The sequence below is a fragment of the Notolepis coatsorum genome, assembly GCF_963971535.1.
Source record: "Notolepis coatsorum genome assembly, chromosome: 6".
NCBI classification, from domain to species: Eukaryota; Metazoa; Chordata; class Actinopteri; order Aulopiformes; family Paralepididae; genus Notolepis; species Notolepis coatsorum.
Window position 1 is genome coordinate 160,020,162 of NC_140170.1, and position 26,736 is coordinate 160,046,897.

The 26,736-nt window shown below is 44.6% G+C and overlaps 2 protein-coding genes across 4 annotated transcripts in view; one reads left to right on the forward strand and one right to left on the reverse strand.

The window, feature by feature from the left end:
* The first annotated feature begins 983 nt into the window (after nt 1-983).
* Nucleotides 984-2,301, forward strand: id1 (inhibitor of DNA binding 1, HLH protein). Its single transcript, XM_084317353.1, has 2 exons — nt 984-1,493; nt 1,721-2,301. The coding sequence occupies exons 1-2, from the start codon at nt 1,131-1,133 to the stop codon at nt 1,754-1,756; spliced, it is 399 nt and encodes a 132-aa protein (XP_084173479.1). The 5' UTR covers nt 984-1,130; the 3' UTR covers nt 1,757-2,301.
* Nucleotides 2,302-5,636: 3,335 nt separating this feature from the next.
* The window catches only part of ncoa3 (nuclear receptor coactivator 3), a 132,477-nt gene continuing 111,377 nt past the window's right edge, over nt 5,637-26,736 (reverse strand). For 2 of the 3 annotated variants that reach the window (XM_084317344.1, XM_084317345.1), the window contains 11 exons: nt 26,190-26,313; nt 23,444-23,692; nt 21,941-22,153; nt 21,019-21,139; nt 19,595-19,766; nt 17,254-17,580; nt 15,272-15,562; nt 13,309-13,549; nt 12,645-12,807; nt 10,819-11,044; nt 5,637-8,698 (listed from right to left, as the gene is read on the reverse strand). In XM_084317344.1, coding sequence (XP_084173470.1) covers nt 8,687-8,698; nt 10,819-11,044; nt 12,645-12,807; nt 13,309-13,549; nt 15,272-15,562; nt 17,254-17,580; nt 19,595-19,766; nt 21,019-21,139; nt 21,941-22,153; nt 23,444-23,692; nt 26,190-26,313 — 2,139 coding nt within the window. In that variant the 3' untranslated portion in view covers nt 5,637-8,686. The remainder of the gene's footprint in view (nt 8,699-10,818; nt 11,045-12,644; nt 12,808-13,308; nt 13,550-15,271; nt 15,563-17,253; nt 17,581-19,594; nt 19,767-21,018; nt 21,140-21,940; nt 22,154-23,443; nt 23,693-26,189; nt 26,314-26,736) is intronic. The other variant, XM_084317346.1, reaches the window with a different exon arrangement.

Genomic DNA, 26,736 nt, shown 5'->3' on the forward strand with positions numbered 1-26,736 from the left:
AAGACTCAGAACAGAGCAATGCAATTCCAATGTGCACACAAGGCTGAGCACACACGGAGAACATGTGAAGGAATCCGTGAAGTTGCTCACAGGGGCTTCCTTCACGAGAGGAAAAAGAGAGTCTGTACTAAAATAGGGGCAGTTTGCAAGCATAAAGAAAGCATTGAGTTTAAAAGCCGAGACTTCTCCAGAAAGCCTAATGCATAAGTGGCAGTGCACTAAAAACGACTAAAACAACATGCACATTTAGCCATTATTCTCTAATGCTATTAAGCTTTAATAAATTAATTTCCATTTTTATTTCTGCATCTTTTCCACCGCGACATGTTTTTTCATTTCGTGTCGAGTCATCTCACTCGCGTGTGGTTATAATAATAACCTCTGAAAAGGCTACGGCGAGGTGACTGATGTTCTTAAAAAGACTACCATTTAGTTTAGGCCACTCTTTAAGCACACATGAATGGGATCCCCTTCCCAGAAGTGTTATATCTTGTTCAAAGTAATTGCGTCTCCCTAGTTTATTGCACCATTGTCATCCACATCTGTGGTGTCATCTATAATGGAGAGAGGCAAATCTAGGGCGCTACGGTAATTATCATCAACCATTCATCCTATTCATCCCCCCCGATCCCACACACATTCTCTCACAGTACATACCCATGCATTCAACCACCCCTCGGCTGTCCCCGGGCACTCTACACCTGCAGAGTCCCCAAGCCATGGACAGCTGGATTCCCACATATCACCCGTAAAAGACACACATTTGTTTCCATTTGTAACGCCGTCCCTCAAACAGATTGTAAATCCCGATAACCAGGCGAGCGCCGCCATTGGCTGCGAGAACAGTTGTGGACCGACCCACCAATACAAACGCGGCCGCCCCATTGGTCTATTCCCGCAAACAGGACGCGCTCGGCGACGCCCACCAGCCCCCTGTCTACTATAAAGCCTCGGAGGTTCGCTCATGTGGCTGTTGCAAACTGTCAACATTGCCGTCTCAACAATCTCCAAGAACAGGAGAAGAAGCCTTATCGCTTTTAAGCCAAAAGAAAAACTACTTGTTTTTTTTTGTGCCTACATCTTGCTTTCCCTCCTTTTCCCTGGAAACTACTCTTGTGTACCCAGTCGAGATGAAGGTTGTCGGATCTACCTGCGCCCTGAAGAGCAAAGTGGGCAGCGACGACGTGGTGCGCTGCCTGTCGGACCAGAGCCTGGCCATCTCCAAGTGCAAGCTCCCGCTGCTGGACGAGCAGATGAGCGTGTTCCTCCAGGACATGAACAGTTGCTACAGTAAGCTGAAGGAGCTGGTACCGACCCTGCCCACCAACAAGAAGGCGAGCAAGGTGGAGATCCTGCAGCATGTCATCGACTACATCTGGGACCTGCAGGTCGAGCTGGACGAGCCCGAGAAGAGTCGCCAGCACGCGGCCAACGGCGCGACCCGCACGCCGCTGACCACCCTGAACGCGGAGCTCGCCAGCATCGCAGTCGAGGTAAATATTGTCTCCCCCATGTTTTGATGAGTGTCTTCTTGGAGCGGCTGCTCTAAACTTGTCAGTATCGGGTCAGTTACTAATGTTGTGAGCGTGCGTAAAAGTTACCCGGGTCATGCGTAAAGCTGGCGCCCATTAATTGCAACACAGACGTCCCGTGTGATGACTTAAGAGAAGTAAACCAGTGTTGTAACCATCTTGTCATCTCTCTCTCTCCCTCTCTACAGAACGGATGCTCGGACGACAGGATCATGTGCCGCTAAAGACTTGACACGGGAGCATCACTCCACGAGCGAGGAGCAGTGAAAGAACGAACAAGGCGACTTGATGATGTGACATTAGACCACGTCAGAAATCAACCTTGAACTGAGTAGGGACGTTTCAAACTCCCACGCTAGACAAATACATTCAGTGGACATTCTCTGGGCGGAAAGGGACCATGTGTCCCGGGGAGGCCCTCGATTCATCCGAGGTCCTTTGGAGCCCGACGGTGTCCAAATAGACTGGGTTAGCCGGGAGACCACGGCAGTTAGGCTACCAATGCAACTAGCATCGCTCGTTGCTTGTAGGGTTCTAAAGGAGAAGAGTTTTTACTTTTCTGTTACTTTTTTTTTGTATCTTTGTGTAAATCCATGTAGAAAGTTCCAAATTTTGTAAAAGACAAAAAAAGTTCATTTCTCAGATTCTTCCTGAGCGACAAACTGTATTGTATATTACAATGCCACATTATGTGAAAATGATATTGTTTTCTTACAATGTACTTTATCGGTGTTTTTATTAAAACAAGACAATTATTTTTGAACAAGAACACTTGTGTTGTGTCATCGTGTTTGTGTGTGGGGGGGGGGGGGGGGGTGAGCAACATGATATCATAAATGTTACTTAACATATGGCCATTGTTTATTTACATAAAGTGCAAATGAGACGAGTGTGAAGTCTTTTGACGACAGGTTTTAATGGCTACATTAAAAAAGCCAGGCCATTCTGATTTATCAATAACTATATTACTATTTGACAAGAACATATATATATATATTTACATTGATGTCACTGATGGGGGCCCTGGGAAATGTAATGTGTCCCGTCGCTGAGGGCAATCTATAGCATAAACTATTATCAATTCACTTATTACCGCAGGTGTAACATGATACCAAGCCTGGTGGCCTACATAACGACCTCGACCAGTTAAATTGGTAATTTGCTGTTGTATGGCTCGTTAACATATCAAATTACACGAGGAAGTCTCCCTATAGTTTTAAAGTGCTTGTCCTAGGTCCTAGTGGCAGTCAGTAAGCAACATGTTTAAAACCCATATGATAAACATCACAGCCCTGCTGTATAATATGACACATGTTTCAACACATGGACTATACGTCTCCCCCCCCCCGTTTCATTAAATGCATTAAACATTGCCAAAACACCTGATATAAGTTAGGCTCTATATAAAAAATTGGTGTATTTAATAAAACGGTGATTGAAAAAAGGCGTGTTTCGATATAGGATCCTGTAAATCAGATCCGCGACATTATTAAGGGGGTTTCAGTCTTTTCGGCAGGGCACGGGTTAAAATGGTTTGGAAAGGCAATTCGTTATAAGATTTATTCTGTCTCCCTGGTGCAATGTTTTCCCCACGTCCCTGCGGTGCGATGCGCACAGCTGCAGCCCCGGCGTTCTGAGGCACGGCCAGTGTGTGATTGTGTTTGTGTGATAGCTTTGTGCCAAGGGCAGGGGAGGGCGGCGGGGCCCAGACTGAGCGGCGCCGCGGCACACCTGGGGAAGTTCAGGTTAAATAGCTCCACATTCCTCAACACACAGCTGATTGAAACATTAACAAACAGTAATCCACGGGCCAGGCCGCAGATGGGCTGGGAGCGCCGCCAACAAGAGAGACGCTCGCGCGCTCTGTTATAGATTCCCACAGCACAGTAGTTAGAAGCCTGCTATTAATATACACGCTGTATTTATTTATTTTAAGAAAAACTTACACTTTAGAGGGTTAGAATTGACACGAGTATATTTAACATGTTTCTTTTAATCTTAATCCACGGAGGTTACTTGTTTAGTCGTTTTGTCTTTTCATTCGTACCAAAACAGATTAAAAAAAAATATATATCAGGATAATACATTTTTAATAGGGTAAACTCAAATCAGTTACATAATTCTGGCTCAGAGATGGCTTCTGTGGAATGTAGGAACGGCGATTGTAGGCTACAAAAAAAAATTGCTCTTTATTGCCACGAAGCACTAGGCTACTACAGTAGACTTACATAGGCTATCCATTTCATATGTGCAATTTCACATTTTAATCCCTACCATACACGCCTGAAGTTTGCATCATGTAATTTATTTCAGCTAAACTTGTTTTTAGTCATTTACTGCTACTAGGCGGTCATTTCATGAATTGCAGTCTAGCACAGACCTTTGAACATGTATGTAAAGCAGGAGTAGACAACAGCGCCACCCTGTGGTGACCTGGCAGCAAGATGTTAATCAGCATGCTCAGTGATGTCACCTGCCGGATTTTATCATCCTTATCTTTACTGCAACCTATAGCCTACATCTATACACCTCACGCCGTCTGGCAGACGGTACCGCAGTCTCAGGTGGTTCAAAACAACAGTGAACAGCTACTTCCAGCGGGCAAACTACTGACGGACAGACTCTGAATTATGACCATATTACACACCACACAATGCTGCTAACATAGTTTGTTTGTATAGATAGAATATAGGTTGTGTATTATGTTTAGTTTATAGCTTATTTAGTTTATAGTGATAGTTTGTATAGAGAATATACGTTGTGTATGTTAACAAATCTACTATGGTTGAGGAGCTGGGGAAAACAGGGATCTCACGTTTTTCTGAATGTATGTACATTTATAAAAGCTGTGACAATAAAATAATCTAAATTTGAATCTGAATTGTGGTTGGATAAGGCAGTGCAAAGTAGCCATATTTCAGTTCACCATCTTTTCAGGGCAGAAGGTTTTGTGTTTTGTAATACATCAGTCTCATCATACTCAAACTGGGTTTGTGATAAGCTGACTGTTGGTACATTGTGGGCCACTACTGGTCTCTCACTTCACTCCTGCTACCAACTGATATCAATTCTGCTGACAGCTGGAATGTATCTAGGATAATATACAGCGGTGCTGTACATCCTGGCATCACGTATCAGTGTGTAATGTGATCACTGTAATGCGTTGGCACCAAACCATCAAGTTCCATGTGTTTTCTCCCCTACTTATTGATAACATTAGATTGTATAGATTGTATAGATTCTACAGCTCTTTGGTTAACAGCAGACGAACCTTCACTTTCATCTGCTGGTTCCACTCCCTCACTATTCAGAACTCCAGTGCGACGCTGCAGTCATTGGAAAACCTGTGTGTGCACTTCATGAACAGAAGAGTGGGGGCGGCTAGGTGGTGCAGTGGGCAAGGCGCTCACCTCCAATGCTGGAGACGCTGGGTTCGTGCCCAGCTCTCCACATTGCTTTCAGTTTGGCTGGTCGTTCGTACTAATACAATTGGCAGTATTAGGGGGTGGGAAACTGATGGGTGGGGATCGGACGTTGTGGACAGCGACTCCTACAGGTCGGTTGGTGCGCCTGCGCAGTAGAATCAGGAAGCGACGGGGGCGGCGTCCCTCCAAAGCTCAGACCCCTGACGCTGAAAGATCGCGCTGTGCAGGTGAAAAGATGCGACGGCTGCTACCTCGAGTACCGGAGGGGACTTGTGCAATGTATGGCTTACACGTCCACATTACAGCCGGCTTGTGGAAGGCATGAAACAGCGTTCGAGACAGGGGAGGGTTGAATTGGACGATACGAAATTGGGATGAGAGAAAAATAGAAAATGGGAGAAAAAGTGGATACAAAAAGAATGAACAGAAGAGTGGCAGGAAATCCAGCTGGTACCTGCCCAGGGTGTAGCCCTCAGACTGGTACCTATGCTGCCCAGGGTGTAGCCCTCAGACTGGCACATATGCTGCCCAGGGTGTAGCCCTCAGACTGGTACCTATGCTGCCCAGGGTGTAGCCCTCAGACTGGTACCTATGCTGCCCAGGGTGTAGCCCTCAAACTGGCACATATGCTGCCCTTATTACGTAAAATACTGAACTAACAAACGACAGTGGAGTCACAAATGTTTAAATAGAAATTTGTATTTACATCAATATCAACATCAAGAGAGAAACAAAAAAATCTGTAATATACATCCTGTAAAATGACAGCTTATCTCGCCTCCAAAATAAAAAGGAAAGAAAATTGAAGAACCCAATGATATCCAGACCTTTTTTTCTCATTTTTTTTCATTTTTTTTTCACTTCATTGAAATTCTAGAAAAAGGGAAATTTCCTGAAGTTAACAAACCTGGAAAGAAAACATTTAGTTTCCAAAAGAATATAAGAAATAGATTGATATGTGTTAAAAGAGTATTTCATTCTATAGGTACTTCCTCAAACGTCAAAAACAAAAACAAAACTCATCTGGATGTAAAGAAGAGTACTAGTAGACTTTCAAGTCCACTTTTAGTACTGTACTTCTCACTGGAGATGCACCCATACGGATACTGGTATTGGATATCGGGCCGATACCAGGATAAAAAGAGGGTATACCAATATTCATATCAGAATATCCCTAATACTAAAATCCAACACAAAGCCACTTGATTTTCTGCACCCCCTCCCCACATACAAGGATGTTAGATCACTCTAAAAGAGGAAATAAACTTTTAACTCAATCATTCTTTACCCAAAGACCCCCGAACGAACGGTCTAAGTCAATACTGATCAGAGAAAGCGACGGATTGGATCTGCACTCGTGGTTTCGGCAGCGAGAAGCGGCATCGGTGTTTACCTCCGTCCAGACCGGCCTCTCCCCGCTGAGCACAGCTCAACCCAGTCCTCCCACGCATACAGTACGTAGCTCGTCCTTTCCATTTACAAAATCACCATCTATGTATCCCCCTTTTACCGTCGGCAATAATAGAACGCGTAGAATAAAAATCACAATTAAAATGTACAACCAGCGACTTCAGAAACTATACAAAGATGTGGAAAAATATCTTTGGATTGCGCATGTTTTGAAGGTAGATTTTTCAGCGAGTCAAGGATAACAGTCGAAATGAGGGGATAAAAAAAAAAAAAAAAAAAACAGCGAGGAATGGTGTTAGGAACAGTCCTGTTGTTACACGCACACACATCACATCATTACACCCTGCTCCACTCACTCACAATCATATACTATGTTGACAAAGAAATCTCCATAACACTTACAGCGTGTATCTATGAAGTATTATAAGGGGTATTCATAATTGACCAGCTGTATCAATACAAGTGGTTCTCGACATACAAAAAAAAACCAGCTAATAACATCGTCATAAAATCAATCAAACAATCCAGACAAAATTAGAGCCACAATGGATAAGGTTCAAATTTGTTCCAAGAAAAGACATTACAAGGTAAAACCATCTTATCGCTAAACGCACTCTTTCAACACGTTATAACTCATCGTAGTTGTACGCTGTAAGTGTTACGGTTATGTTCGAGGGAACCGTCCTGAACCAAATTCACTTCCACCACCAGACATTAAAACCTCTAATCATTTGAAAGCTAAAAAAAACTTTCAGTTCATCAGATATTCATCACATGTAAAAGTGCCTCGCTGAAAGAAAAAAAGAAAATAAAAACATGAAATACATGGCTGTTATCTTTAAGAAAATATAAAATATATATTCAGAGGAAAATGACAAGTATGGAAAAAGGGGGAAACTTGCATGTCTGCAAATAATGTTTTGAAGGTTAAAAAGAAAATGAAATCTTTTTTTTTGTCAAATCAAATGACACAATTAAAATACGGACAAGTCATATACTCTGTGCAATAAAATGGGTCAATAATAAGCATGTATGATATATTTGTAGTATATTTACAATTCCTATTCACAGAGTGGATATTGGCGATATCTCTAATACTGCAGTACCATTTGTTTGCTAATGACAGGGTTTATGATACTCAGTTACAATCGAACGCATAAACATATGAAACAACGTTTTATTGCTCCAATCTGAATAAACTACAAATTAGCTGTAGTCACCGTCTGGGGGTTGAATTCACTTTCAATTTCCGGAAGCCGTATTTTCTGTTCAAAATTCAATTCATTCGAAACTTTTTTTAATAATTAGGGTGTTCTACGCAACCTAATTATCAACTAAATGTCTGCTATGCTAGAATGACTGCTACATCGTTTAGGGAATAAACTGCAATCTCTTTGTTTCTATTTTCAATTGATTGAAATTCAAAACAAATTAACCTCAACCCCTGACCTGTGTGCTTATAGCTTCCAATGACTTCGGTAAAAAAAAAAAAGGAAAAAAAACAGAAAGATAGATTAAAAAAAGAGGTGCATCCAAAAGGATGAGAAAGAAAGACAAACATTTGTTGTGAAGGCATTGAATCTCTAGTAAGGCTGTAATGACAAAGAAATATTGCAACAATCCTTTTCTTTTTTTCTTTTTCTCTTTTTTCTCTTTTAGGAGCCTCTGGGTTAAAGTGCAGCTACAGCCAGTTGTACCATAGTCCTAGTCTTATTCCAACCATGATGCAGAACACTGCCTGACAGCCACAGGGCAATCACACACACACACACACACACACACACACACACGAGTTGGGCTCAATCCACTTTCAATTCAAAATCGATCTGGGAGAAGTGGGAGTTTCTTGTTTCAAAATGTTTAATTTCACCATGAGTAAAAGTTGTTCTATGGAAAGCGTTTACCCTGAAACAGGCGTCCTGTCCAACTTATTAAATCCATTAGGCAAATAATTGTCGGTTTCTGTTTATGTTTGCACTAATAAATTGAAAATAAATCAACTCCAACCCATACCTGCATGGACGCACGCACACACACACACACACACACACACACAAGCACTAAAGAGACCCTCTGTTTGTCCATCTTGAAGACATAATCCATTCAGGTGTGTGAAGCTGCAGTGAGGGATGCAACTCTCTATGTGAATCTGATAGGAGCAGTCGGTTGTGATGTCACTGCGGTGTGTTCTGCAGGAGGAGAGGGATGGAGGAGTCCTCCGTCCAGCTCTGCTCCTCCCCCCCCCCGCACAGGTGGGGAGGCTCGAGTCACTGTAGCCCCTCTGGTATGGGCTCTCTTCCTGCTCTCAGCCTCACATCCTCAGCAATACTTCTGCAAAATAACAGAAAATTAATTAATGGAGGTGTGTTCGGTCTTAAAAGAACACGCCAACATTTTGCGAAATTAGCTTATCATCTTCTCCAGAGAGAGAGAGACAAGAAGATAGATACCAGTTTCCTCTCTGTGCGTTCAGTAGAAAGCTATCTGGCTGCATGTTAGCCTAGCTTAGCACAATGAATGGAAGCAGACATGACCGGTTAGCCTAGGCATTGTCCAACTAACACGTCTCCCGAAAGCTAACCAGTCATGTCCGCTTCCATTCATTGTGCTAAGCTAGGCTAACATGCAGCCAGATAGCTTTCTACTGAACACACAAGAGAGGAAATTGGTATCCATCTTCTTGTCTCTCCCTGGAGAAGACGGTAAGCTAATTTCTCAAAATGTTGGCGTGATCCTTTCACGACATCGAACCAGGACACTGCCGTCATTACAACGGCTGCTCTATGTCAACATCATAGATTTCTTAGAATAGAAGTACAACACAGAACAAGTAAAAAGCTAACACCATTTCAGATCAAGAATGAATATGTATAATTTCTTATGGTCTAGGACGGTCTGATCGATATCTGTAAACACAAACAACTCTCTCCCAAACCCTGTCCGACCTCACCGAGAGACTCTTAACCCGTGATGTCCTCAACACGTGACATCTGTAGCTGCTCCATACATAGACGACAAAAGGGAGACCGATTTTGTGGATTCACGTAAGAGTTTCACCCAAATAAGCTTTAGACTACAATATTCATGTCCATTTTGAACGAGAAGACAGGGATAATGGTTCATTAAAAGTCTCCCACAGTCAACGTCACCATCTTCACATTGACTTCACCTCTCTACATTCATATCTTGACGGCATCACAACTATAGGAACATGGTAACATTATGGGAAATGCGCTTACAGTCTTCTCCAGGGTCAGACAAGAAGATAGATACAAATTTCCTCTCTGTGCATTCGGCAGAAAGCTATCAGTCTGCAAGTTAGCCTAGCTTAGCGCAAATTAATGGAAGCCGATACGGATCACTAGCCTAGCTTAAAACACCAGGAGAGGTGTTTTTGGCCAACAGCTAGGCTAGCTGATCTCCACGTATCCACTTCCATTCATTTGTGCTAAGCTAGGCTAGCTTACATTTAGTCATTTAGCCGACGCTTATATCCAAAGGGACTTACAAGTTCTGTACAAGTCAGCAGGAAGGGTACAACTCTGGCAGCTAAGGGTAAGTAACACTGTATAAGATAACTGGACTACTGTATGTATTTATACTGTATACGATGACAAATAACATACTGTATGTATTTATACTGTATAAGATGACTGGAATAACATACTGTATGTATTTATACTGCATAAGATGACTGGAATAACATACAGTATGTATTTATACTGTATAATATGACTGGAATAACATACTGTATGTATTTATACTGTATAAGATGACTGGAATAACATACTGTATGTATTTATACTACATAATATGACTGGAATAATATACTGTATGTATTTATACATAGTTTTATACTGTATAAGATGACTGGAATAATATACAGTATGTATTTATACTGTATAAGAAGACTGGACTACTGTATGTATTTATACTGCATAAGATGATTGGAATAACATACAGTATGTATTTATACTGTATAATATGACTGGAATAACATACATTATGTATTTATACTGTATTAGACGACTGGAATAACAAGTATTTATACTGTATAAGATGACTGGAATAACATACTGCATGTATTTATACTGTATAAGATGACTGGAATAACATACAGTACTATTTATACTGTATAATATGACTGGAATATACTGTATGTATTTATACTGTATAAGATGACTGGAATAATATACGGTATGTATTTATTTATACTGCATAAGAAGACTGTAATAACATACTGTATCTGTATGTATTTATACTGTATAAGATAACTGGACTACTGTATGTATACTGTATAATATGACTGGAATAACATACGGTATTGTATTTATACTGTATTAGACGACTGGAATACCAAGTATTTATACTGTATAAGATGACTGGAATAACATACGGTATGTATTCTTTTCAACACAATCATACCCTTCAGGGTCAAGAGGTAATTTTACCTGGTCAGATCCCATCGGCATTCGGCCCATTGCCATGGAGTTCATGCCCATCTGTCCTGGCATCTGACCCTGGATCTGTCCTGGCATCTGACCCTGGATCTGTCCTGGCATCTGACCCCCTCCAGCCCCGCCCGCCGGCCCAGGGCTGCTCATGGGGCTGTTCATCATCACAGGGCCAAACTGGCCCTGGCTGCCCTGCTGAGGGAACTGCTGCTGGGGGTACGAACTGGAGCGACACAGAGAGAGGAGAATATAGTAGGTGAGATTTAACCAAGCGCAGACAGATAGAATATATCATTATATTGTATAGTTTGTATAGATTGTTGTGTATGGTTGTCTACAAATCTCATTTTTTTTTTTATCCACTTTTTCTCCCATTTTTCTATATTTTCTCCCATCCCAATTTCGTATCGTCCAATTCAACCCTCCCCTGTCACGAACGCTGTTTCTTGCCTCCCACAAGCCGGCTGCAATGTGGACTAAGTCATACATAGCACAAGTCCCCTCCGGTACTTGAGGTAACAGCAGTCGCATCTTTTCACCTGCGCAGCTCGATCTCTCAGTGTCGAGGAGTAACGCGTGGGAGGCTCACGCTGCCCCCGACACGTCCTGATTCTACTGCGCAGGCGCACCAACCGACTTGTAGGAGTCGCTTGTTCACAACGTTCGATCCCCACCCTTCAGTTTTCCCTCCCCGTAATACGGCCAATGTGTATTACTGCGGACGACCAGCTAAACTGAAAACAATGTGGAGAGCTGGATTCGAACACGCGAATCCTAGCGTCTCCACACTGGTGGCGAGTGCCTTGCCCACTACACCACCTAGCCGCCCATTGTCTACAAATCTCCTACGGTTGTGGAGCCGGGTAAAACAAGCATCTACATTTTTTTTATCCACTTTTTCCTCCTTATTTTTCTCCCATCCCAATTTCGTATCGCCAATTCTCCCCTTCAATTCTTCCCTCCCCTGTCTTGAACGTTGCTAGACTATGCCTCTCACTGGTCGGCTGTAGTGAGGATAGAAGCCTTGCATCACGTGTCCCCTCCGGCACACGAGGAGGCAGCCTGTCGCATCTTTTCACCAGACCGACTCTCAGTGGCGAGGAGTAACGCGTGGGAGGCTCACGCTGCCCCCGATACTTCCTGTCTCTGCTGTACAGGCGTCACCGAACCGACCTGTAGGAGTCGCTGTCCACAACGTCCAATCCCCACCCATCGACTTTCCACCCGCTACCTCTGCCAATTGAGATAGTATGACGACTGGCCCAAGCCGCAGGCAACGCTGACTCAAGGAGTCAAGACCGGAGTCTCTTGCATTGGTGACGAGCGCAATCTCCGCTACGCCACCCAGTCGCCCTAGCATCTCGCATTTTTCTGAATGTACATTTAAAAAAGCTGTGACAATAAAATAATCTGAATCTCATATAAGTTATTATGAATATATTTATGTCAGGTTAGGTGCAGTTATTACCACATAATAATGGCCTATGGTGGCTTATATTAATACCCAGATGATAAAATGACTATTTAGTTATTTAGTACTACTCATTTGAATCTAATTATGTTTTGTTTTTAAATTAACCTTGTTGATTACACTGTTGAAAGGACGCTCGCAGGCCAGATCAAGCAGTTCACTTGCCAGTTGACAATCCTGTTTTCACTGTGCGTTTGACAAATAAACAAAATAAACACAACAGTGATTCAGAATTTCTAATAAGTTTGATGGAGAGATTCTGCCCAAGTGGGAAATCTAGTTGAAATGACAATGGTAACCATGACAACCACAGTCAAGATGGTGTGATGTCACGGAGCTGTATTCTACACACCTGTTGCGTGGCATGGCTCCCTGCGGCCAGCCTCCCTGGGGGTTGCCCTGCATGCCAGGCATCATGGGGCTCTGAGGAGGGCCTCCCATACGCCCTGGCATCATGTTGCCAGGAGGACTGCTGCCAGGGGCCATGAAGGACGGCTCCCCCTGCTGGTTCACTCCTGCAAGGGCAGAAAGACGGGACCGGTTTATTAAAGCTGGAATAATAATAATAATAATAATAATAATAGATCTGACCACTAGGGCGGCAAGGAGCCACTATAAGTAAATAATTTTTTTTTTGAAAATGTGAAAAATACTGTCAGAAAATAGGTATTGCAGCTTTAAGTACTCAAAGAAGACGTTTATTTGTAATACAGCAAACACACGCATGCAAGATGGACGACACATGAAATGCCTCTCTTTCCCCCCCAAGGGCAGCTGGGAGCTCCAAGTCATCCTATCCGTCTTCGTCAGGGACGCGTTAGCGATCTGTTCTGCATGTTTCTCCATTGGGTTTATCTCTTTTTTTGAGAGGGGAAACCCTTGTGGTTTGAAATTAAAATCAGCCTCTAACGGTGTCCTTGTTGTGAGACTGAATGGGCGGTACTGCGTCAAACAGGGACCACTCTCTCTCTCTACATTTAGAAACTGAAACCGGTCCCACCGCCCAGACTACACACCGTAGTTACCCCCGTAGTTGAAGGCCTGTTGTCCGGGCTGGTTGATGGGGGATCCCGTCATGGGACTGTCCATGCCCCCGGGGGCCGTGACGTTGGGCGGAGGGCTGAAGCCTCCCGCCGGCCCCTGGCCCTGGCCCTGCTGTTGCTGTAGCAACATCATCATCCTCTGCCTCCTCATCTGCTGCATGGTCATCATCTCTCTGCTGCGCTGGGCCATCATCTGGGCGTTCAGGAAGCCAGGCTGGGGGACAGAATCAACAGGTTAATCATCTCTCTGCTGCGCTGGGCCATCATCTGGGTTAGGCTTAGACAGTAGTATAGAAATTAATTTGACGAGATAAAATGGTAAATGGCGCATTTATAAATCTCTTTTATCCAAAGCACTTCGCAATTTTGTTCCTCACATTCACACACTGATGGCGGAGGCGACCATGCAAGGTGCCAACCTGCTCATTGGGAGCTGTTAGGGGTTAAATGTCTTGCTCAAGATGCCCGAAGGAGCGGGAATCAAACCGGGAACCTTACGATTACCAGACGACTGCTCTACCTGCTGAGCCACTGTCACCCCCCTAATACTGATGAATATAGATATTTCCTATAATACTGATGAATATTGATAATACTCATAATATTGATCAATATTGATAATACTCATAATACTGATCAATATTGATAATACTCATAATACTGATGAATATAGATAATACTCATAATACTGATGAATATTCTGTTCCAGTCAGCTTTAACCTCGGCTTCATTAAGCTAAAAGGTGCCAAGTGAATCCGCAGGGTGTTAACTCATTCAGTGCCATCCACTTAATATTACTTTTTGGAAAGTTTTTTCTTTTATTCATTATTCATCCACTGACCTCGGTGTTACCATAGGAAATTATTCTGAGATCAGCAAAGTGCAATACCGGCTGCATCCTGCTAGGTGGCAGTATCGCCCACCCTTTGAAACCTTATATCTCACTGTGTGTTACACTTAAACGTTAAACCCCTCCGGGCACTGAATTTAGACGGAGCCAAGTAAATCGCTTCAGCCGACCACTTCAAAACGCATCTAGCACACTGTGTAATTGTGCCAAATTATGTCTGGGACCAGATGGACACCAATACTGGAAATCGCGAGCAGACAATTGGAATATTCTTTTTGGAATACCCCCGATCAAAGGTAAGGACTGACGTCTGACGTCAATTCCAGCTTGATCGTACAATGTTTTCATATCGATCCAGCTGATCAGCGTGTGTGGTGTGCAAAACGAATGCAGTTACTGGCATCAAAGCATAAAAAAAATGACCCCCCCACCCCCTTTCATGCATTCATGATGAAACATAATACCTATTATATACATTTGATTAGGAAATAGCGTGTCCAGGCAAGAAACGCCAACGCTTATAGCAGAATTCACGTAGCGCCCTATAACTCAGCTTTTCAGGAATTATCCCGGATCACTCCTAAACTATACAATATTTACCACGGGATAACGCACAAACGTAAAAATTATCTCTTTTTTGCATGTTCGCCGGTCTAAACAACATGCACGATGAAGGACAATAATGATGATCTAGCATTGATTTCAGGAAGATTCGATAATCAGCCGAAAAATGACATGTTTTGTGTATTCCACTAAAGGGCTATTATCGCGTCTTTCTCTGGAATTACTAGAAATCACCAAAACTATACTTGTATTCAAAATGGTATAAAACGGAAATGTACAGATGAAAAAAACAATCAGTTTCATACATGTTGACTGCAAGCAACTCACTGATAATCGACGAGTGTATTAGACCCATAGCCATAATTTAAGATGTATTTTAAGCACTCGCAAATCTCCCACTCCTCCCATTGATTAAAGCGGTGGCGCTCTACCGCCCTCTGGCGCACTTAAGCGGTGGCGTCCAATGAGTTAAGATGTTAAGATGTGAAGTTGTTGTTGTTATTGTAGATAGTAAATACATACCTGTCCAGGCTGCATTCCAGGCTGCATTCCAGACTGCATGCCAGGCTGCATGCCAGGCTGCATGCCAGGCTGCATACCAGGCTGCATGCCAGGCTGCATACCAGGCTGCATGCCAGGCTGCATTCCAGGCTGCATGCCAGGCTGCATGCCAGGCTGCATACTAGGCTGCATACCAGGCTGCATGCCAGGCTGCATGCCAGGCTGCATACCAGGCTGCATACCCGGGCGCATGGTGGGACTTCCTCCCGGGACGTTCTCCATCCTAATGCCCTGTCGAGTCTGGTTCATGAACTGCAGGATAAGATGAGGTACATAAAGTCACTGATTAGCTCATCAGCGGCTACTAAGAAATATTACACTGTAAGGACAGATTGCAACTACATACAGTACTTTCCAGAGGAAATTCTGTGCGATTTTGTATGTATTTGTATGCGTATTAGGGATGGGAAAAACACACAGAATTACTATTCGATAGTCACTGGGAACTATTCCATTGCTAATCAACCCCCCCACTCTTAATCTTTCTGTTCTCCCAGCTGTTAACAGACGGTCACGCTACCTGGCTAGCTACCTGTACCCAGCATGCCATTCAGCGGTGTAACAGTTAATAGGGTCCCCTCTCAATACACTACACAGTGTAGTTGCTGGTAAAAACAAGGGATAATCCCCATCCCTAGTGCGTATATATATATATATATATTAGGGGTGTAACGGTACACAAAATCCATGGTTCGGTACGTACCTCGGTTTTGAAGTCACGGTTCCAAAAAAATTGCTTTTCATTTATCCATTTATTTATTTAACTGTATTAAACAATATAAAACGAATTGGCCATAATTTACTGAGCAAACTAATGCTTACTGCTGTAACCTACTAATACCACTTAATGTAAATCTGAAGATTATTATATAGCAGATGCCTTGGACAACTGTAGCGTGTGCTTGTTTATACAGAGCCCCTTTCATGAGCAAGCCCTGCTTGAATACAGGGGCAGGGCTTGCTACAGTCACGAAAGGGGCTAGTTTATACAGAGCTGGTATGACTTGCTGGCTGAAATACGGACGAGAGGGAACTAGGTAGCGGGGCTCTATTACTTTTAACATGTGCTTAAACTCTGTGTTCTCGACAACGGAGTATGGTCGCAGATCTGCTGCTATAAAAACACATATGGCGTTTGTTATTGCTTTGGCCCGGTCTGAATTAATAGCGAGATGCTGCTTGAATGCCACGGGGAGCTGGGTTTGCTTCTTCGGTGTACCAGTGATATTCACATTAGGGTGATGCCGTTTCAAATGAGTGATAAAGTTCACAATAAAGTTGAACAATGCCGGCAACGTAGCCCCTTTCGTGACTGTGATGCAAGGCTTGCATCACAAGTCTGCATCACAGTCACGAAAGGGGCTAGCCGGCACGTAGCTTTAGTGCGATCCACCCGTCTTTGTCCATTACTGTGGTTAACTGGGAATCCGAAATGATCCCAAACGGGAGACTTGAATGTTGTGGGAGCATCTTCTAGCTCTGGCTGGTCAGTTAGTATTGACTCGCCATACTAAGGCTAATATGCTATGCTGAATTACAGCTCTTGTTTAGTGTAGCTGCGCGCTGCGTGGGATGAACAAACAACATCCGGTTAGTTGTGCACGTTATATTAGGGCCGGGGGGATTTAAGTTCCGCAAAAAAAGGTTCCATACCGTTGCAATCGTTCTGTGCACAGCACGTACTGTACCGGAGGACCACATTGAGGTGGTACAGTACGTATCCGCGTACCGTTACACCCCTAATATATATATATATGTGTGTGTGTGTGTGTAAATTACTACACTACATGTTATGATTAATGAGAAGTTTATGGCTAGTGATAGAACTATGGTGAGGTTAAGGATATGCATGTATGGTAAGGGTTAGGATTTAGGAATGAGGGTACGCCAATGGAAGGTCCTCACAAATGCAGTAAATACCAACTGTCTGGCCATATGAATACCTGCTGCTGCCCCTGGAGCCTCTGCTGCAGCTGCATGCGCAGGGGCCTGGTGGCGCTCATCATGCGGGGCCTCATCATGCCGGCGCGGGGGGGGAAGCCCGGCTGGCCCATCTGGTTCATCATGGGGCTGAAGCCCCCGGGGGCCTGGCCCTGCATGTGGCCCCCACTGTAGCCTGTAGCCTGCATGCCCATGGAAGGGGGGCCCGGGTAGCCCGGCCCGTACATGGGCTTCTGCTCCATGCCCATGGAGGAGTCGGGCCCCGGGAAGGGAGAGGGCGGGCCCTGGCCCTGACGGGGGTCCTGCTGCTGGCCCTCTGGACCATGAGGCTGGGGGGCAGGGAGAGGAAGCACGGGTTACAATGAGGTACTGAGAACATCTCCTATGACCTTTTATCAAGGGTCATATTATGTGTCTGACCATCTATTTGGGTGTAAGTATCTATGACTACATGGTACAAAGATCACACTGATATGCATCATAATATAGTGATATGAATGAATCCAGCTGCATTACTAATCAAAACCTTTTATTAAGTGACATATTATGAATGTGTCTGACCATCTTTGTGGGTGTATGTCTGACTACAAGGTAGGTCATACAAAGATCACACTGATAATAATGTAGTGATATGAATCCAGCTGAATGCATTGGAATTTAAATCAATCAAAGTTAATGCATGTTAGTGTAAAATTATGCTTTGAAATACGACTTTGGGTGTAAAGTTTCATATATTAATCACATTTGCCATTTCACTGTTAGAATATATCATTAACACAATGTGCGCCATAAACGAGTTAACTCGTTATTGGCCGCCATGCGTTGAGCGATCGTTATTTCATTTATTCTCTATATCTATTCATAATTCATAGCTGCAGCCTCTGGTATCCTCTTCAGAGCCTGTCTGAGCTGGCAGACGGTCAACACCGCCCTCTACTGCCAGGCGGAGCTATTGCATCTCATTCAAAATGGGTTGGTGTGTTTTAGGAGGCGATCTGAGCCGGGCGGGCAGGGTTTAAATACTCGGGCGAACCCGTTCTATACAACGGTGGCATCGAGCAGTAACTCCGCCTGCCCGTCATTGTGAAACGGTCGGTAGTGTGGTGCGGACCTCCACGAGCATTATTTGGAATTGCGATCAGATATTTGGATTATCTCCCAGCTACGACGGTCATTTCATGTATGGACAAGGAGACATACTAATGATAATCTAGCGTTGATTTCAGGATGATTAGATAATCAGCCGAAAAATTACAACGTGATGACTGGATTACAGTAAACACCTTTTTCTCGCCTTTTTACTGGAATTACTGAAAAACACCCAAACCATACTCTATTCAAAACGGTATAAAACGGAAATGTACCAATGAAAAAACAATCTGTCTCGGGCATGTTGACTAGAAGCAACTCACTGAGACCCGACGGCGTTATTAGACCCATAGATATAATATAAGATATATTTTAAGTACTCGCAAATGTCACAGTCTAAAACTATATCCATTGAATAAAGACCTGGCGATGAATGGGGTATCAGCGCCCCCTGGTGCTGGCGGTCAATGTGTTAATTGAAACAAACAATGTGTGCATCACAGTAAGATTGTATAATGCATCAAATGTTAGAATTGGAACCAAAGTAATTAGATTGAAGCGTGATCGTCATACCTGGCCTACAAGGTCAGTCATGTCTATTACCTGGTCTATGAGGTTGGTCATGTCTATTACCTGGTCTATGAGGTTGGTCATGTCTATTACCTGGTCTATGAGGTTGGTCATGTCTATTACCTGGTCCATGAGGTTGGTCATGTCTATTACCTGGTCTATGAGGTTGGTCATGTCCAATACCTGGTCCATGAGGTCAGTCATATATCGCTGCTGGCGGGACAAAACCTCCTAACTCAATTTTTTTTTTTTTATCAACTAAGTAGATCATCCTCAATGTGTGTGTGGTTTTACAAAGTCTACACAATGGGAAAGCATTAAACCAATCATCTGTCTAAGCCTCGTAACTCTATTTGCCCTCAAATCTGTGTTAGTTTTTTTCATCTGCTGAAAAGTTGGGTTTTGGAGTTATGAGGTTTTGTCCCACCAGCAGCGATATATTACCTGCCCTACGAGGTCGGTCATGTCTATTACCTGGCCTACGAGGTCTGTCATATACGTTACCTGGCCTACGAGGTCGGTCATGTCTGTTACCTGGCCTACAAGGTCTGTCATATATATTTCCTGGCCTACGAGGTCGGTCATGTCTATTACCTGGCCTACGAGGTCGGTCATGTCCATTACCTGGCCTACGAGGTCGGTCATGTCTATTACCTGGCCTACGAGGTCGGTCATGTCCATTACCTGGCCTACGAGGTCGGCGATACCCAGGGCTCTGTCGATCTCCTCCAGAGCGATGACGTCTGTGTTGTTGAGCAGAGAGTCCAGTTGGTCCAACAGCGCCCGCTCGTCACTCTGCCCCTCGGTGGTGGAGGGCGGCACCAGCAGCTCATCCAGCGGGTTCCCAAACTGGCCCCTGGTGCACAGACGCAAACACAGGGTCAGCCGAGCAGCTCACCCTCTGAGCAGTTCACCATCTGATCAGATCACCCTCTGAGCAGTTCACCCTCTGAGCAGTTCACCCTCTGAGCAGTTCACCCTCTGAGCAGTTCACCCTCTGAGCAGCTCACCATCTGAGCAGTTCACCCTCTGATCAGTTCACCATCAGCTCTCTCTCTCCTGGTTTACTTACAAGTGAACTGTGAGCATAGAAGCGCTAAGGTTACTTAGTGAGCATACAATTACTACGGTTACTTAGTGAGCATACAAGCACTAAGGTTACTTAGTGAGCATACAAGCACTAAGGTTACTTAGTGAGCATACAAGCACTAAGCACTGAGCCATGTCACTTCAATGAGGTGGGATGGCTCCCTGTGGAGCAGAGTGTCTCCTTTCTGAAACTGGGACATATGTATAAAATGTTAAATGGATCTGCCCCCAGATATTTATGATCTCGTATTGTCCTGCGTGGCCAGGTCCACGGACGACAGTTACGGTCTGGACAGCTCTCAGTTTATGAGCCTAGAAAGGGTTCCTATTCACAGAATGGCTTTCTGTCTACAGCCTGCCGACTGTGGAACTCTCTGCCCAGGGCCATCCAAAACTCCCCCACTATTGCTGTCTTCAAGAGGGGTGTGAAGCGACATCTGCAACAATAGGTTGCAGTGGGTGCTTGGCCACCACTCTTGAAGAACAGGAACATGACATGCTGTAATGAGGCTCTTTCAGAAAATTGTGTTGTCTATTTTATCTACTTGTTGTATCTATTTTATCTTCTTAACTCTTTGTAATTTATTGTATTCTTCTTGGGACCATGTTGGAAACAAGTCGACAGACTTTCACATGTTATCCTTGTACCCCTTGTTTTTATACTATTGTATAAATTGTATGTACTAAATAAAAATCAAATCAAATCAAGGTTACTTAGTGAGCATACAAGCACTAAGGTTACTTAGTGAGCATACAAGCGCTAAGGTTACTTAGTGAGCATACAAGCACTAAGGTTACTTAGTGAGCATACAAGCACTAAGGTTACTTCAAGTAAAAAAAGAAATACAGAAAAACACACAACTGACTCATTCCTGGTCCAGTTGACAAGATGTTGGTGAGTGAGTGGATGAGTGAGTGGATGAGTGACCACAATGCCCCATGCATAGCCCACGGCGGCAGTCCCGCGCAGCATGGGGAACATTAAAGAGTATAACCAGCCTCGTCCCGTAAGTTTGTACCTGCTGGCGGGGGTGCTCTGGGGTCGGTCCATCACCAAGGCGCTGTCCGGCCAGGAGGGGGACTGAGGCGGGGGACCTTGTGCACCGTAGGGGCTCATACCCATACTGGCCTCACTGGAACCTACAGAGGAGAGAATATCCAGGGTCACGGTGAGAGAGGGTATGTGTTTCAGGAGGAGAGGGTACGTGTTTCAGAAGGAGAGGGTACATGTTTCAGGAGGAGAGGGTACGTGTTTCAGAAGGAGAGGGTGCGCGTTTCAGGAGGAGAGGGTACGTGTTTCAGAAGGAGAGGGTAGGCGTTTCAGAAGGAGAGGGTACACGTTTCAGGAGGAGAGGGTACGTGTTTCAGGAGGAGAGGGTACACGATTCAGGAGGAGAGGGTACGTGTTTCAGGAGGAGAGGGTACACGATTCAGGAGGAGAGGGTACGTGTTTCAGGAGGAGAGGGTACACGATTCAGGAGGAGAGGGTACGTGTTTCAGGAGGAGAGGGTACATGTTTCAGGAGGAGAGGGTACATGTTTCAGGAGGAGAGGGTACATGTTTCAGGAGGAGAGGGTACATGTTTCAGGAGGAGAGGGTACATGTTTCAGGAGGAGAGGGTACATGTTTCAGGAGGAGAGGGTACATGTTCTTTTGTCGTCTTCAAATACTATAATATATTATTATTATATTATAATGGATATCAGGCAACATTTCCTTTCCCATAATGGAGTAATAGATTTTTGGAATCTATCTCTTCAGCTGTACAGGCCACCACCCAGACAACACCCCTACCCACATCCCTCCACTACATACCCACATCCCTCCACTACATACCCACATCCCTCCACTACATACCCACATCCCTCCACTACATACCCACATCCCTCCACTACATACCCACATCCCTCCACTACATACCCACATCCCTCCACTACATACCCATATCCATCAGCTGTTGTTGCAGCATAGACCTGCTGTTGGCAGGCACGCTGTTGGAGCGGCTGATCATGGGGCCTCCCATCATGCCAGGACGGCCCATGCCAGGGTGCCCGGGCCCCGCCGCCGGGCTGCCGCTGGACCGGGGCCCGCCCCACTCTCCTGGCCCTGCCATGGGGGGCCTCTGGGGCATCCCCACGCCTCTGCCCATGGGTCCTGAGGAACACACAGGGAACGTGAAGCGCTTCATGGACTAGCGCTACACTGGATGTAAACCATCACCAGCCTCTCTGAGACGTTCAGGAAATATGTTGTTTGACAATTAATTTGGTCAAAATAATAAAGAATATAGAGTACGAATATGCTATTTTACAAGGTGATTAAAGAAAGAAAGAGCTCTATGGATAGATTGGTTTGTAATTGTATTAGTTAACAGAGGTCCTTTTCTCACAAAATAGTACAAGTTAATATATTAATCAGTTGTGTTTTTTAACTATTGTGTTGAAAACTATTGTCAGTTGTGTTTTATTAGAGCCGGGCTGTGTTGTTATGCTGGGTGGTAGAGAGAGGGCTGTGTTATGCTGGGTGGTAGAGAGATGGTTGTGTTATACTGGGTGGTAGAGAGAGAGGGCTGTGTTATACTGGGTTGTGTTATACTGGGTTGTGTTATACTGGGTGGTAGAGAGAGAGGGTTGTGTTATGCTGGGTGGTAGAGAGAGGGTTGTGTTATGCTGGGTGGTAGAGAGAGGGTTGTGTTATACTGGGTGGTAGAGAGAGAGGGCTGTGTTATGCTGGGTGGTAGAGAGAGGGTTGTGTTATGCTGGGTGGTAGAGAGAGAGGGTTGTGTTATACTGGGTGGTAGAGAGAGAGGGTTGTGTTATACTGGGTGGTAGAGAGAGGGTTGTGTTGTTATACTGGGTGGTAGAGAAAGAGGGTTGTGTTATGCTGGGTGGTAGAGAGAGGGCTGTGTTATGCTGGGTGGTAGAGAGAGGGCTGTGTTATGCTGGGTGGTAGAGAGAGGGTTGTGTTATGCTGGGTGGTAGAGAGAGGGTTGTGTTATGCTGGGTGGTAGAGAGAGGGTTGTGTTATACTGGGTGGTAGAGAGAGGGTTGTGTTATGCTGGGTGGTAGAGAGAGGGTTGTGTTATGCTGGGTGGTAGAGAGAGGGTTGTGTTATACTGGGTGGTAGAGAGAGAGAGTTGTGTTATGCTGGGTGGTAGAGAGAGGGTTGTGTTATGCTGGGTGGTAGAGAGAGGGTTGTGTTATGCTGGGTGGTAGAGAGAGGGTTGTGTTATGCTGGGTGGTAGAGAGAGAGGGTTGTGTTGTTATACTGGGTGGTAGAGAGAGAGAGTTGTGTTATGCTGGGTGGTAGAGAGAGGGTTGTGTTATACCGGGTGGTAGAGAGAGGGTTGTGTTATGCTGGGTGGTAGAGAGAGGGTTGTGTTGTTATACTGGGTGGTAGAGAGAGGGCTGTGTTATGCTGGGTTGTAGAAAGTGGGTAACTTACTTGTTGCACCAGTGTGTGGAGGACACCCCCCCATGCCTCCAGAGAAACCGTTAGCCATGGCTCCGGGCCGGATGGGGATCTCCATGTTTTCCTGTTTAACCAGGGTGGGACAGGGGACATTCCTCCTACTAGCTAACCCCCCTCCTACTCCTCCACCAGCACCACCACCACCCATGGGCTTAGCATCGGCAGACAGGGCCCGTTGATAGGCCACTCGTTGGGCTGGCGTCATGGGCCCTCTGTCCCCTTCTGGAAAACACAAGAGCCGCAAGGTCACATAACTCACTAACCCACCTGCCTACATTACAATTCATCTGTCAGACAAAGACCCATAGGCCCTCATCATCTCTACTAAAAAGGGACATTCTGGATAAAAGCACGCGCGAGTGGACAGGTCGTCGGACATCGCATAGTTTCCCTGGAGACTTTCGAAACTTGTTGTATTTTTTGTACGTGCGTCCCAAAATGTCATCATTATTTACAAACCGTCTACACAAATCCATTTACAATTTTAGATGGCTTTAACACAAGAGTGTGTGCGTCAGTGTTATCAAAACAAAGACAGTGTCAGAGCTGCAATTCTTAGACAAAGCACATTGCCTCCGAGCGCCCACTAGGGGCAGAGTGGCTAACCGTGAATGAGTGAGTTACTATATACATATTATGTGAGCGAGTGAGTGATTCAGTGAGTCTGTTAGTGACATTGCCAGTCTATGAGGTACTTCACGTAAAAAAAAATTAAATATACATAAAAGAAACGTATACAAAATAAATATATATATATATAGTTTGTGTATTTTCAGGTGGTGTATAATGCAACTTCACCACCTTATTTTAATTAACAATAAATTAAGAATAAATTAGCCATTACGTTGGCTATTCAAAATGTGTGAAAACTAATATGGTTCTTTAAAGATCCCCTCTAATCAAAAACATGTCAACTCCTCTTGGAGTGTCTGTGACAATATGCACTTCCTGATTCACGTTTTCTATAGGCCGGTTTTCATTGAGACAAATATATAACGTCACAGTGACCAAATGCGTCCACATTTTTATAGGATTCTATCACATTTTCATAACAATAGCGAATATAACTTACCCTGCGCCGTTTTCATTGAGGTTTCTTACAAATTAACGATGTTTTATTTTGTCCTTTATGGGCGGATCATCATTAAAATCTTAAATTGTACCATATGTCCCCCTTTAGACAACAAACATAATGCTAATGATGCACTTTTGTTAAGATAATTAGGTGACCATTCTCGGTCACTGTACTGAGGTCGCATTAATAGTTTAACGCTCCTGTGTTGAGATCACGTTTTCCTAATAGACCACTGCAACACTTCCGGGATTCTGAAATCGGGGAGGAGATAGCGGGGGGAGCATATGAATGGATGTGGATGAGAGCCGTGATGTAAGTGGTTGCAGCTACGGCTGTGGGGGTGCTGGAGACATGATCCAATAGACTTTTATGCGCCCGAGTTTCCTGAACACGGCGCGACCCATTCCTAATCGATCAGAACTAAATCGGCCGAGATCAAGTCCCTTTTCCAGCACCTACTCCCCATACACATGCGCAGATTGGACGACGCGAGATGACGCACGAATGAATGTGGACTGTTCCATCAGAGGGGGGAGCTTCGGTGGCCAGTGTCCTTTCAGCCGAACAGGATAATGAAAAAATGATCCCACTAAATGGCCAGACGCGTCTTATGGCGACATCTACAATTACCTCGGAGTCTCCAGCCACTCACACTACAACCACAAGCTCCCCCCTCTGATGGAACATTCAACATTCATTTGTGCGTCATCTCGCGTCGTCCAGACTCCGTTGACAATCTGCGCATGTGTATGGGGAGTAGGTGCTGGAAAAGGGACTTGATCTCGGCCGATTTAGTTCTGATCGATTAGGAATGGGTCGCGCCGTGTTCAGGAAACTCAGGCGCATAAAAGTCTATTGGATCATGTCTCCAGCACCCCCACAGCCGTAGCTGCAACCACTTACATCACGGCTCTCATCCACATTCATTCATTTGCTCCCCCCGCTATCTCCTCCCCGATTTCAATGTAACGCGGAAGTGCAGTGGTCTATCCGGTGCTGACCTGTGAACAACTAGGTGATAAAGGTCTTGGGATTTGTAGTCATTTTGTAGTCATAACATTTTCACCTTTTAAACCAATGCTGCCATCTACTGACAACAGAAAGTGTTGTGTATAACATTAATTGATCAGAGAGGCTACCCCCGCACACTTGTAAACACCGTTGCCCAAAACACATTCTAGAGAGTCCCACTTTTTACTGGTACTTTCCTTTCATATCTAATAGTCTTTAGATGACTAAATATAGATGAATACTCATGAAATTTGATATATATATTCTAAAATAAGTATAATTTCACTTCACCTACCTGTCGGCATGAAATTCCCAAACGCTGACAGTAAAAAAAAGCCTGGATGTCGCACAAAATGGGACGTGAGCGAATTTGGTTTTGGGCTTTCCCAGACAAAGAGCGTGACCGAGATTGGTCTATGTTCCGTTATATGGGTTAAGCGCAGATTGATAAATGTGTGGGAAATGAGTGTGCGCATGTGTACAGTTCCCAATAAAGTACAGCTGATGTTTCCAGACGGGTGCAAATGACCACAAAGCAAGAATCTACTCATCGTGAACAACACCCATGAGCTTTGATCAGACTGTATGTTATGTGTAGTCTTGTATGTTCCAGTGAAGAGAAGACGGCCTTACCGTGTAAACTGTCCGGCACGCTGCCCTGTTTGTTCCCCATCTCTTTCCCAGCTCTGGAGTCTGGTTCAGAGAAGAAGGCAGACGTGTTCCTGGGGCCTCCCAGAATGGTCTCCAACGTCTCCAACTGGAACAAGACACATGGACGATGATTAGAAAAGGATGGTTATCAAGTGCTAGGGGTGTAACGGTACGTGTATTCGTCCCGCGAATTTACGGTACGGTCGTCACGGTGCGGTACGAGCCATACGGAGAATACATGCAGGCACTCGCGAGGTCCGTGCGAGAACAGCGCGCGGCACACAGAGTCCTTGACTTCAGTTCAGAGCGGCGAAAGTGCACGGAGAAAGGCACATTTACATTGGAACAGCTGCGTTTTCTTGTTCGCCCAATAACGTTAACCAAATGAAACCAATGGAAAGAAACACACACGCGTCGCCGACACGCGCCAACAAACACATCAACATTCTCCCCCGCCGGACTCACAGGCACAGCTCATCAAATAAAAAAAAATAAACATACTTTTCCGGACAGATCATCTGAGCTCCAC